This window comes from Bufo gargarizans, chromosome 6 (genome assembly GCF_014858855.1).
Source record: "Bufo gargarizans isolate SCDJY-AF-19 chromosome 6, ASM1485885v1, whole genome shotgun sequence".
Lineage (NCBI taxonomy): Eukaryota > Metazoa > Chordata > Amphibia > Anura > Bufonidae > Bufo > Bufo gargarizans.
Window position 1 is genome coordinate 341313255 of NC_058085.1, and position 14356 is coordinate 341327610.

At 42.0% G+C, this 14356-nt stretch overlaps 1 protein-coding gene across 1 annotated transcript; it reads right to left on the reverse strand.

Annotated features, from left to right (window-relative positions):
• Positions 1 to 5785: 5785 nt before the first annotated feature.
• Positions 5786 to 13748, reverse strand: NPS (neuropeptide S). The gene is made up of 2 exons (XM_044297434.1): positions 13681 to 13748; positions 5786 to 5971 (listed from the first exon to the last, which is right to left on the reverse strand). Exons 1-2 carry the CDS (start codon positions 13714 to 13716, stop codon positions 5786 to 5788), a joined length of 222 nt encoding a protein of 73 aa, XP_044153369.1. The 5' UTR covers positions 13717 to 13748.
• Positions 13749 to 14356: the final 608 nt, after the last annotated feature.

Here is a 14356-nt window from a genome sequence, read left to right on the forward strand (position 1 = left end):
TCTCCCCCACGGTGAACCAATCTTGTTCTATCAAGCTGTATATTAAGTTGCACTTCAACAAATCTAACTTGTTACTCCCTAAGCAAGTAACGAAGATTAATAGACTTGAGGGGCGCTGGCAAATCGACTTATCCCATGAAGATTATGATTAAAACCATATTATGACACTCATCTCGTCAGATGAATAGGTAATTCTAAAGGAAGACTCTGCTAATTACTACAGTATGACTGGAATTATCTTCATAATATGTGTGCATAAAAGTCACATAAAACTAGAGAAAGCTTCATGTTTGAGGATCGGTTTATTTTATTTGTTTGGAGGAATTACGCTTTAAAGGTTTTTTCCATTCTACATCCTTTAAAATAATTTATAAAGGTCGCTGTAATTGTAATGTATTTATTTTCCCTTCATTGCTCCTATCTCCCGTTCTAGGCAGTGGTCACATGACCATGTCAATGCCGCTCTTCATTACTTCCTGTGATGTCGTGTCTATGGGCGGGGCGGTGTTAGAGGAGTGCCTATGTAAGTAGCTGGGAGGGCGGAGCTATAAACTAGCTGAGCTTTGTTAGGGGCGGGGCTGGAGGTGTGGCAGAGAAAGGAGAAGTGCATCATGGGTTTGGTTGGATTCAGCAACAGGAAGGGCTACATACAGGATGGAAACAAACCAGAAGGATGAGTTTACATGGGGAAAACGGGTCAGTAAAGTCCAAATTGGAAAATGAAAAAGCATGGAGGAGGATGTATATATGCTAAGCAACCACATGAGCGTATCTGTTCAACGCTATAGTAATCCCAGAAAACGTCATTACATTTTTTTTAATGTCATTTTGATGGTCTATACAGTTTTTAGACAGTTATGTGGCCTAACAGCTGAGCTCCCACAATGCACTGTTCTCTGGTAACAGAAAAACTCAGAAGTGCAAACTTAGTTTAAACTAATATATTATATTATATAATTAACCCCTAATAGTATGTAAAGGTCCTCAGATAGTTGAGACACCTTGACCTTCTACAGTCAAGGTGACTACTATGTGAATGGGATTATTGGCAGAAGAACGTTCTAATATATCTCCTCTCTCCTGCCTGATCGATAAAGATGACAATCCTGGAAGGAGGAAAGGTCTGTATATAAGGACTGACTCCTGAGTGGCCATTTTAGGACAGTTGTGCAAGTAAGAAGGTGCATCCACTTTCTGGGGATGTGCACCGAGGGGGCCCTGCTGCAGTGGCTGCTGCAGCACTGAGATGACACAAAACCTGCACCAGATACAAGGAGCTGGCAGAGGAAATGTCACTGGCTGGGGTTGGCAAGATGATCACCATGCAGTGACTGTGAAGTATTGCCACAGATGTGATGTGGACACAATGCAGATGGCTGTTGACACCAGAGATGGCCACAGCCCTGATGTTTAAGCCCTGATGCAGACCAGGCCCAATACAAACCAGTGTGGAAGATCACCTGCAACAGATGACTAGGCACATACCCAGGCCTAATGACCAGAGATGACCAAGAGCCAAATGAGGTGCTCAAGTCAAGTGATGGGGAAGCAGCTGACACTGGGCTAATGCCCCTGATCATATGGGGGTGTACACTCCAGGTCCGTATGTCATCTCCAATGAGTTTAGCTTGAGATGTGGTAGAGGAAATGCCAAAGTTTAGGCACCTGATGATGGGAATGACCTTTACTTATGGCTGTGCATGGTTATGAGGGCCGCCAAATTGTAGATGAGGCCTGTTACACTGTGAAACTGAGGCAACCTTCAAGTATCTGTGCAACAGGGTAGCACAGCAACTTGGGCTGTTTCCAAAACTCAGCCCACCCCTGGCAGCTGCTTAGATTGGTTATTCCAACCTCAGTTATAAAAAATTAGGGTTGAGAATATCCCTTTAAGCCATTAGATGTTCCCATTCACCGGTTTAGTGGGTAAATTATACCTTCACAATGGCGGGCCATGCTGTGCGAGGGCCTGCAGAATCAACCTATTTAGGACACTGGGGTCTTGCAACACCTCTCTGTATAGCAAGTGTCTGGAAGCGCTGAAGGGCAGGAAAAACTTAGATGGGGACACAGTGATAAACCAGTTCATTCATTTGCATGATCTGTGAAGGGTCTCAGAGGTTCGATCCCTGAAAATCATAAAAGTGGTTGCATATCCCAGCAACATTGTAAGATGGGATTAACCCATTAGGAAAGCTTGGAGGCTATGTCTAATGCTCTGGAGCAAGGGTACTTTGGAGTATGGATGTTTGTGGACATTTGCCCCTATTGCTACTATACAAAACCTTCAACTCCCTACTTTATTGCTCTTTTAAGGGTTACCTTGCACTTTGATTTATGACGTTGTTTTCACTTATGCTGTTTTTTATCGTTTAAAGAGGACCTTTCACCACTCCTGACATGCCTGTTTTAATAGCTACACGCATTCCCCATGTAATAACAATTCTGAACCATCTATTTTTATGGCTCTATGTTGTCCCATTCCTTTATTATTTCTACTAGAAGTTATGAATGAATTGCTAGCAGTCTGCAGTAAGGGTGCAGAGGGGCGGTGACAAGTTGGGGGGGGGTGTACCTGCAAAGACTCACTCTATCCAATCAGTGCTGCCCTTTTCAGACTGTGCAGGTAAATCCCCCTCCCCACTGGTTACCACCCCTCTGTACCCTTACTGCAGACTGCTAGCAATTCATCCATAACTTCTAGCAGGAATAATAAAGGAATGACAGAACACAGAGCCATAGGAATAGATGCTGCAGAATTGTTATTACATGGGGAATACATGAAGCTACTAAAACAGGCATGTCAGGAGCGGTGAAAGGTCCTCTTTAACTGCGTGTTATGTTTATTATAAAATATTCTGTTCATTTGCACTGTTATTACACTATAGTTGCACTGTGGAAAGGGTTAATACACAGCCAGCTAATACTTAGGTCTGAGAAACTTTGGGACTTTCTACTTATGCACTGAGAAGCTAGTAATTTTCCAGAGTTAGGACAGGAGAATATGCAGAGCTAAATTTTGGAAGGAAAAAACAGACACAGTAACCCTTGACTGTCTGGTTAAGTTCTAGTAAAGTGATGGGTAATGCCATCAGTAATATTCCATAGTAGATTTTTATGTCCAGAACTAACGGAGAGATAATCTCCTTCACTGCATTTGCAATGTGTTCAATGTCCTCAGTGTAAGGAGGGGAAGTGGAGAGGAGGCAAATATTTGCGTGTCTAACAACTGTGTACGTTAAGTAGGAACCAGGACCCGTCTGAGTTAATTGATTGTAGCTACACGACCAGCTTCTCTAAAATGAATATAATTTCCCCAGATACCTGTAAAAATTAATCAATATATCCCAAGCGATTTGTTCCTAGTTAAATTGCTTCCAAGAAATTAGACCAAACGGTGTATAGAAATGGAGCTCGTTTCAACCTCCGTAAATATTTTTTTCCTGTTTTTATTTCCTTATATTTTTTAATTCAATGTTTCATTACATTTGAAGCATTTATAATGGTTACATGTTTGACAAGGCTGGTTTTGTCTAGGTGCCAATTTAATCAGGGCTATGTGAAGATGTAGCAGAGCAGAGTTTGTCAATGGCACAGGGCTGAGTTTTGGTCTATTGACTTCTGGGTCATAGAGGGAAGGTACACAGTCGAGTCACATTATTAGGACCTCCAGCTAATATTCATAGTAACCACCGTGTGCAGCACGGACAGCAGCTAGATGGACTGGGAGTCCTGGCAGGTTGTCACAGTATCTCGAGCCATGCTGACTGCAGTGCATCCCATAGCTGCTGTAGGGGGCATGGGGGAGAATCCACAGAGTGAACACAACGTTCGAGATGCTCCACCAGATGCTCAATTGGGGTCATGCTCTTCCAACCAATGTTGGACATTTCTAGACGTGTAGCATGTTGCATTGACTTGCTAGAAGATCCCAACCACCCCAGGGAGGACAATCAGCATGTATGGGTGTATGTGATCTGCAAATATGGATTCCTAACTAAATCTGTTGAGCATGCCTTCCACATGGATGAGTGGCCCGAAAACATTCTCCAGATCATAACGCTGCAACCACCAGCTTATGTTCTTCCAGCAATGGTTGGGCGTTTGTTCTGTAATGTTTTTCGCCTAATATGCCATCGTCCATCAAGAAGACAACCCTTTGCCAAACAGAGTATTTCTGTGCAGTTTCAGAAATACTGCCACCCTCGGCCCGAAAGCCAATAACCATCCCTTTCTCCAACTCTGATAAATCGCCCTTTTGCCCTTGCCAACAATGAAGGATATGTGTGCAGACAGCCTATCACACACCTTATATACCCACCAAGCCAGCTCAGCACATGTCACTCCCTTCATGAGCTACACACTGCCGATGTCGAAAGTAGGAAGCAGTGATAACAATGGGACTCGACTGTGTATAAAGACAAATGTGTCATTGGTTTGGATTCATATGCCAATTTTTTTATTTCATAAAAATTATTGTAGAGTATGTGTTTTTGTTTTACGATTCTTACGATGCTTTGTGTCATACAATGACCCTCTATAAACACATGTAAACACTGTGAATCTTCGGCTTTTAATATAGGCTATAGACATAATAAAACATGACTGGAATCTTTGTTGTTTGGCAGACTTGTGTCCATGTCATAATCTGTTCTCGGCTGATTTTTCCACTGGACTGTGAGTAAACCTATTGAGTTATCTTCAAGAGGTTCTCCAGGACTTTCACATCAATGGCCTGTCCTGTGTACCTAGGTCATCATTGTGTAGTTGCTGGAGGTCTGATCTATGGGTCCACAACTGACCAGCCCAATGAGGAAGCTGTGGCACTCCTGGTAGTGTAGCCGTTGTGCCCAAATCCCTGTAATATGGCTTTTTTTTTTTTTAGACCATGTATGAGCTCTCAGATCATGGTCAGTGGGTATTTTTTAATACTGGTGGACTGGTTAGACTTTTGCCATGGCATAAGTAAAAATAGCTCATTTTGAAGCTCATGTTTGAGGTCACCCTAGAGAGAAAATCAGAAGAGCCGTTCCCTAGAAAAATGAATTACTTTTTTTTTTAAATGGGCAGAATACAGGTTTCCACCATTTATTTTCTTGGCAGTCTGCATTCTGCTGACAGGACTTACAGATCTCACACTTAGGTCTCATGCACACGACCGTTGTTTGCTTCCGCGTCCGTTCCGCCGATTTTAGCGTTGCGGATGCTGACCCATTCATTTCTATCGGACCATGTAAAATGCGGATAGTGCACCGTTTGCCATCCGCGTCCGTGATCCGTGGTTCCAGTCCGTCAAAAAAATATAACCTGTCCTATTCTTGTCTGCGGAAAATGGTTCGCGGACCCATTCAAGTCAATGAGACCGCTAAAAAACGCGGAGGCACACAAGATTGTCATCCGCGTCCACGTCCATTTTTTTTCTATCATTTGCATGGCAAACCTGTCTTAGACATTTTTTTTACCTTCCTATTGTCTGGTGGTCCTCCAAAAATAAAGGAAGACACACGGAAACAAAAACGGAAACTGATCACGAAACAACGGAACCCCATTTTGCGGAAACGGAACACAACAACGGTCGTGTGCACGAGGCCTTAGCAGTAGAGGAACTCCAGGAATAACATGTATGCAGTTTCCTGATATTATAGTCCAGGTGCCTCCAGACTGAGGCACCTTAACTCATCGTTATCTCACCATAAAAGATACAAGTTTATTATTTTTTTTATACTTTTTGTATTCATAGAAAAAAAAATCATGCGTCCCCAGCGCCCTTTATGTGTACATTTGGTTAGGATTTTGACCTTCTGAAAAAGTTTTTTTTGATTCCTAACCCTGATCCAACGCCGTTCCGAAAGGACCTCTTCATGAAAGACTTCTCTAGAAAGGGCTTGAGGAACGCCAGCTCTTCGCTGCGATCGGCTTCTATCAGGCAGCTGTTCAACAGGATGAGGCAGTAGTCTGATTTTCCAGATGACTGTAGGGCGAGATAAACACTCAATGAACAACCAGTGGCAGAGTAAAACTTTAATCACCTCCAGGTCTCGCTAAACCTCACCAACCACCCGTTCTATTCACTATAGAGTAGATCATTCCTCTACTAGAAGACCCCACGAAAATGCTGGACCATTGGCCAAATTGCTGATGTCAGGTTAGGTTAGCAAATATAGTCAACACCAAGAGTGAAAGCATATAATGAAATATATGGCTGTCTGAGTCAGAAAGGTAATTTTCCCCCCTATTCAAATTGGGGGAAGGGGGGTTGGACTCTACATCTGCCAAAATGCACTCTCTACTCCAGTCAAGGAGTGATGCCATCTGAGTCAAATTAGTACTTTACTTAATGCATGATGCACCCCTTAAAGCAACTGACATCAGTCCTTTGTCTACAGCAGATAGGGGTGGTGGTAGGGTGGAGAAGGGGGGTGGTCCTCTTGGAGAAGAACAATGTCTACCTTCTGGGGTGCTCCTTTACATTTGTACCAACTTTGGAAAATCCCTGTTTTTTTTAATAATAAGCTGATCACAATTGTCCCCCAGTGATTAATAGGATCCTGCACGAAGTGTTTCATTCTCTGCAGCACCACCACAGGTGATATTACGTATTACACAATGTCCATTCAAATCAAAATGGTTTGCCTGTGTTTTGCTGGACAGGACAGGCCCTCCCAAGCTTGGCATTCTGGCCAACACATGGGGCGAACTCTCTATCAACTCAGAATTCCCTAACATGTATATATTTTGTAACTCCTTTAAAGGAGTTTGCCACCAGAGACATTAGTGGTATATTACACGTGTGATAGGAGGAAGTCCCAGTCTACAGTATGTCAGCCAGGGGTCTATATAACCCCACACACACAGTGTCAGGAGTTCACAGGTCACTTCCTCCTACAACATCAGCACACTCCTCTCCCGCTGTGTGTCAGATCGAAACAGGGCTAGAAAAATGGTTAAATTGGAAACTGCTATTATGGCTGAACCTGATGGACATTTTTGCTTGCTAATTATGCAACAATCTGGTTTTTACTTTGATTACATCTGCCCCCCCCCCCCCCCCCCCCTTCTCCAATTACACAAAATTATTATACAGGACATTACACTGGGACTTTTGCTTTAGTAGTGAACACTTGGGCAGAAACCAGGTTGCCCATCATACATATAAATTATGCAGAAAATCTGCTGAGGACATTATTTGTTCTACTGTGTTTAGTCACATACTGGACTCATCAGTACAATCATTTCAGAATTGCTTGAAACATATGGGGGGTTATAAAAAAGGAAAGTGCCAGAAAATGCATGTACACCATATCAGATATAGATTTTTGACTTGCCTGGGATGTACAAGGGAAATACTAAATGTCTGTGAAAGCTCAGTGTATGGGTGTAACTAGCAGGGGAGCTATACTCGTACACTCGCAGGGGCGTAGCTATAGGGGGTGCAGAGGTAGCAGTCCCTGAGGGGCCCAAAGACCCTTGTGCCACATAAGACACTGGCATTATAGAAAGTCCATGCTGGTCAATTTACACCTCTGGCTGGAGGGAAGGGGTTAGGTCAGGAATTTGGCATGGGGGGGGGCCTTTCAATGTTTGCCTCAGGCAGCAGGAAGGCTATGTGCTCCCCTGCCCCTTTCCAACAAGCACTGAGGGACGGGGGCCCAAGCTGAACTTTTGCACCAGGGCCCATGAGCTTTTAGCTACGCCCCTGCACTCGTAATGGTGACAATAGATGATGAAAACACGAAGACTGCTACATTATAAGTTTAAGGCTGAATGCACACAACAGTGAAAAACGGACGCGTGATGGAGGTTTTTTTAACGGCCATCACATGTACGTATTAAGAACAATGGTAGTCTATGGGGGTTATTCACACAGCATATTTTTTTTGACAACCAGTGAAAAAACAGATGTAAAAAAATAGAACATGTCCGTTGTCACTGACTATAGGAATAAATTCACGACGCTCAAGTAATTTGCAAAATGAGATTTGATTGTTTATTCAAGCAACCAATGGTTTTCAGCTGTTCTGGGCCAACGTTTCGGTCCGTCCCAGACCTTGTTCACGGCCTCGGGTAAAGTGCTGACCAGAAGAGAGGTGGCGTTGTCACTGACTGACAGACCCAATACAATTGAAATGGACCGTTTTTAGCGTCTGTTTCTAAGAAAGGCATCAGTAAAAAAATGTCCATTAAAAACTGACAGTTTATCCGTTTTTAACAAACTTTTTTTTTACTGTCGTGTGCAAGTAGCCTTACTATGCAGCTCCATGGTTATCACTGCTGTGTGCATTATACCTCCTCTGCAATATTACTTCTAGCACTATCACTGTGTCCTATCATGTTTTTATTACGCTTGCATGTGGCATCATATCATATGTTTGTTTTTTGTCACACTGTACATGGGCATTTTTTCTTTGCTTGGGTATGAAGGTGTGCAGCTCTGTACTGTGACATCACTGTGTTCATTATCCCTGTACTGTGACATCACTGTGTTCATTATCCCTGTACTGTGACATCACTGTGTTTATTATCTCTGTACTGTGACATCACTGTGTTTATTATCTCTGTACTGTGACATCATCATGTTTATTATCCCTGTACTGTGACATCACTGTGTTTATTATCCCTGTACTGTGACATCACTGTGTTTATTATCTCTGTACTGTGACATCACAGTGTTTATTATCTCTGTACTGTGACATCACAGTGTTTATTATCCCTGTACTGTGACATCACTGTGTTTATTATCCCTGTACTGTGACATCACTGTGTTTATTATCTCTGTACTGTGACATCACTGTGTTTATTATCTCTGTACTATGACATCACAGTGTTTATTATCTCTGTACTATGACATCACAGTGTTTATTACCCCTGTACTGTGACATCACTGTGTTTATTATCTCTGTACTGTGACATCACTGTGTTTATTATCTCTGTACTGTGACATCACTGTGTTTATTATCCCTGTACTGTGACATCACTGTGTTTATTATCTCTGTACTGTGACATCACTGTGTTTATTATCTCTGTACTGTGACATCACAGTGTTTATTATCTCTGTACTGTGACATCACAGTGTTTATTATCCCTGTACTGTGACATCACTGTGTTTATTATCCCTGTACTGTGACATCACTGTGTTTATTATCTCTGTACTATGACATCACAGTGTTTATTATCTCTGTACTAGTGACATCACTGTGTTTATTATCCCTGTACTGTGACATCACTGTGTTTATTATCTCTGTACTGTGACATCACTGTGTTTATTATCTCTGTACTGTGACATCACTGTGTTTATTATCCCTGTACTGTGACATCACTGTGTTTATTATCTCTGTACTGTGACATCACTATTGTTTATTATCTCTGTACTGTGACATCACAGTGTTATTATCTCTGTACTGTGACATCACAGTGTTTATTATCTCTGTACTGTGACATCACTGTGTTGATTATCCCTGTACTGTGACATCACTGTGTTTATTATCCCTGTACTGTGACATCACTGTGTTTATTATCTCTGTACTGTGACATCACAGTGTTTATTATCTCTGTACTGTGACATCACAGGTGTTTATTATCTCTGTACTGTGACATCACTGTGTTTATTATCTCTGTACTGTGACATCATCTGTGTTATTATCTCTGTACTGTGACATCACTGTGTTTATTATCTGTACTGTGACATCACTGTGTTTATTATCCCTGTACTGTGACATCACTGTGTTTATTATCTGTACTGTGACATCACTGTGTTTATTATCCTGTACTGTGACATCACTGTGTTTATTATCCTGTACTGTGACATCACTGTGTTATTATCCCTGTACTGTGACATCACTGTGTTTATTACCCTGCACTGTGACATCACTGTGTTTATTACTCTGTACTGTGACATCACTGTGTTTATTATCCCTGTACTGTGACATCACTGTGTTTATTATCCCTGTACTGTGACATCACTGTGTTTATTATCCTGTACTGTGACATCACTGTGTTTATTATCCCGTACTGTGACATCACTGTGTTTATTATCCTGTACTGTGACATCACTGTGTTTATTATCCTGTACTGTGACATCACTGTGTTTATTATCCCTGTACTGTGACATCACTGTGTTTATTACCCTGTACTGTGACATCACTGTGTTTATTACCCTGTACTGTGACATCACTGTGTTTATTACCCTGCACTGTGACATCACTGTGTTTATTATCCCTGTACTGTGACATCACTGTGTTTATTATCCTCTGTACTGTGACATCACTGTGTTTTATTATCCCTGTACTGTGACATCACTGTGTTTATTATCCCTGTACTGTGACATCACTGTGTTTAATTATCCTGTACTGTGACATCACTGTGTTTATTATCCTGTACTGTGACATCACTGTGTTTATTATCCCTGTACTGTGACATCACTGTGTTTATTATCTCTGTACTGTGACATCACTGTGTTTATTATCCTGTACTGTGACATCACTGTGTTTATTCTCCTTGTACTGTGACATCACTGTGTTTATTATCCTGTACTGTGACATCACTGTGTTTATTATCCCTGTACTGTGACATCACTGTGTTTATTATCCTTGTACTGTGACATCACTGTGTTTATTATCCTTGTACTGTGACATCACTGTGTTTATTATCCCTGTACTGTGACATCACTGTGTTTATTATCTCTGTACTGTGACATCACTGTGTGTATTATCCCTGTACTGTGACATCACTGTGTTTATTATCTCTGTACTGTGACATCACTGTGTTTATTATCCCTGTACTGTGACATCACTGTGTTTATTATCCTTGTACTGTGACATCACTGTGTTTATTATCCTTGTACTGTGACATCACTGTGTTTATTATCCCTGTACTGTGACATCACTGTGTTTATTATCCTTGTACTGTGACATCACTGTGTTTATTATCCCTGTACTGTGACATCACTGTGTTTATTATCCCTGTACTGTGACATCACTGTGTTTATTATCCTTGTACTGTGACATCACTGTGTTTATTATCCTTGTACTGTGACATCACTGTGTTTATTATCCCTGTACTGTGACATCACTGTGTTTATTATCCCTGTACTGTGACATCACTGTGTTTATTATCCTTGTACTGTGACATCACTGTGTTTATTATCCCTGTACTGTGACATCACTGTGTTTATTATATCTGTACTGTGACATCACTGTGTTTATTATCCCTGTACTGTGACATCACTGTGTTTATTATCCCTGTACTGTGACATCACTGTGTACCAAAATAATCATAATATTTTCATGTTTTGAACTACCTGCTGAGTATGGCCATGGTGGAAAGGGCTCCCAATCCAAGCTTTGTAAGCAAGGTTACTTTTTATGCCCCTGGGCTGTGAGATGTATGTAGTCTGCATCCACTTACCATTGACATGATCACAATGACCACCTACTTAATCAACAAGAACTGGGAATACACATGCAGTGAGCAGTTATCAGCATAATTCAGCTCCTCATGTTCCCATAAGCCTCCTGATCTATACAAACTTGTATACGGCCACTATTCAGGTCAGCAGGGGCTGTATGTGGACTGGACCTTCTACAAGAGGAAATGGCTGACTAGAAAGCATTGCATCCAACTCATGAAAAACCCTAGCGAAGGTATAATACTCATGCACACAAACGTATTTTCTTTCTGTGTCTGTTCAATTTTTTTTGTGGACCGTATGTGAAACCATTAATTTCAATGGGTCCGCAAAAAAAATAAGGAATTTACTCCGTGTACATTCCGTTTCCTTATGTCCGTTCTGCAAAACAATAGAACGTGTCCTATTATTGTCCGCATTACGGATATGGATAGGACTGTTCTATCGGGGGCCAGCTGTTCCATTCCGCAAAATACAGAATGCAAACGGACGTCATCCGTATTTTTTGCAGATCCGTGTTTTGCGGACTGTAAAATACATACAGCAGTCGTGTGCATAAGCCCTAAATGTGTATCCGCATAGACACCTGACATCCATGGCGTATACATAGCATTATAGATGAGATAATGGACAATTAGAAGAGAGTAGCTGGATACAGCTGCGTGACCGCCGCATGTCTGCTGTGTTCTACCATGCACTGCAGAAAATTATATGCAAACACTAATCTTACCAAAGTGGTTGTAATTAATTGTATCAGGAGTAATGAGGCCGACGGCGGCATTTATAACCTTCCGTTATGTAGATCCCCTCCCTTCACGTACAGCAGAGCCCTGATATGTATCTACCATTGTATCTACCATTGTAGCCATAACTAAGGGCTCGTGCACATGACCGTTTGTATTTTGCAGTTCGCAAAACACGGATCAGTGTTGCATCCGTTTTTTTGCAGATCCATTGTAACAATGCCTGTCCTTGTCCCAAAACGGACAAGAATAGGACATGTTCTATTATTTTTTTTGCAGAACGGACATACAGACATGCTATGCACACAGAGTAATTTCCGTTGTTTGTTAGCAGAGGTATAGCGGAACTGAATTTGCCCTCTAACACTCCAGTTAGGATACTGTGGTGTGGTATGTGTGGGTTTTTTTTACCCACAGGTTTACAGCTTTATCTTAGTACAACCATTTCAGCTCTGCTGCTTCTGTAAATGAAGATTTTCAAAAGTGGCACCATAAACTTTCTAGAGCTAAAAGATGCGGAGAATAATTCATATTTTCATACTTCACCTTTTTCCCCCATGTAAATCATGGAAGTACTAACCCTGCAAGTATATGGCTAATATGACTCACATACAGCCAGGTCCATAAATATTGGGACATCAACACAATTCTAACATTTTTGGCTCTATACACCACCACAATGGATTTGAAATGAAACAAACAAGATGTGCTTTAACTGCAGACTGTCATCTTTAATTTCAGGGTATTTACATCCAAATCAGGTGAACGGTGTAGGAATTACAACAGTTTGCATATGTGCCTCCCACTTGTTAAGGGACCAAAAGTAATGGGACAATTGGCTTCCCAAGAATGCCCCAAGAACAAGCAGGAACTGAAGACAGTTGCAGTGGAGGCCTGGCAGAGCATCACCAGGGATGAAACCCAGCGCCTGGTGATGTCTATGCGTTCCAGACTTCAGGCTGTAATTGACTGCAAAGGATTTGCAACCAAGTATTAAAAAGTGAAAGTTTGATTTATGATTATTATTGTGTCCCATTACTTTTGGTCCCTTAACAAGTGGGAGGCACATATGCAAACTGTTGTAATTCCTACCTAATATTCTACCGGGAACATGATCCTAACCTGGTTAGAACCCAGGATGTACACGGGTTGCGCCTGCGCAGTCAGGCTGCCTCGGCCACTGGCTGCTCATAACGTCCGAGGCTGCCTGACTGCACAGACGCAACCTGTGTACATCCGGGGTTGTAACCGGGCTAGGATGACGTGCCAAATGTACGGCACGTGATCCAGGAAGCGCCCGCAGCGTAATTACTAATGGGAGCGCAGGCAACGCAGTGCTGGCCCGCTAGAATATTTTCAACATTATGACTGTTAAAGTGCATAATCACATGAAGGGGGGGGGACATAAAAAATTACGGATAACCCCTTTAATGAGCTCGAGCTGCAGTACCACCCACAGACAATATTGCGCTGTTTCTGAAAAATTCAAATCACTAGTCATTAATATCAAATAGGAACAGATCTGTAACTCACAGTCAGGGACATTCCAGGCTGATACCAGAGGTGCATGGTGGAAATCCAGAAGATGAATACAACGTGAAGTTTGGAAACGCTGCAGCAAAATAGAAAGAAATAGTGAATACCTGGGAGCTCCCATAGAGCTGAATGGATGTACGCTCCATGGACCGACCGTACCTGTTAGGCTGCAGTCCTTCCATTGTGGCAACGTACCTTGGAGTCTCCTGAGTCTCCCTCACATCTGGAGGTCGTTTTATACTCTGTTCCTGAGTCATGGAGACGCCTGCCATCATGTCTAATTGATGTGGGGTGGCCTTTAATGAATGTTAAAAGGGGGGAGTGGAAGATAGAAGATGACTTTTCTCTTCTTGATTTGTGTAAACTTATGGCCTTTTGGAAAAAAGCTTCCGACGGATCTCCTTCAAACCATCAAGACCCTGAGAAATGAGAAATTTTCTTCCAAAGTTTTGAACAATTCCAAGACATGACAGCGCTGACCACATTGACCATTGGAAATGTTAATGAGTTTTACCGCCGTGTTCCTTGTATCTTTGATGTCAGAGGCATAACTTGGAGCTCTTAAGCCCCAGTGCAAAATCTATTCCAGGCCCCCCGCCTACAATGTGCCATTTATACTGGTATCATCTAATGTGACAGAGGAACCTTTCATCCACCTTCCAGGACTTGGGCA

Coding starts and splice junctions, on each gene's coding strand:
- NPS (XM_044297434.1), bottom strand. CDS start 13,716: ATGCACCTCTGGTATCAGCCTGGAATGTCCCTGACT. Junction 5,972..13,680: donor AGCCTGGAATGTCCCTGACT/GTGAGTTACAGA, acceptor CTCGCCCTACAG/TCATCTGGAAAATCAGACTA.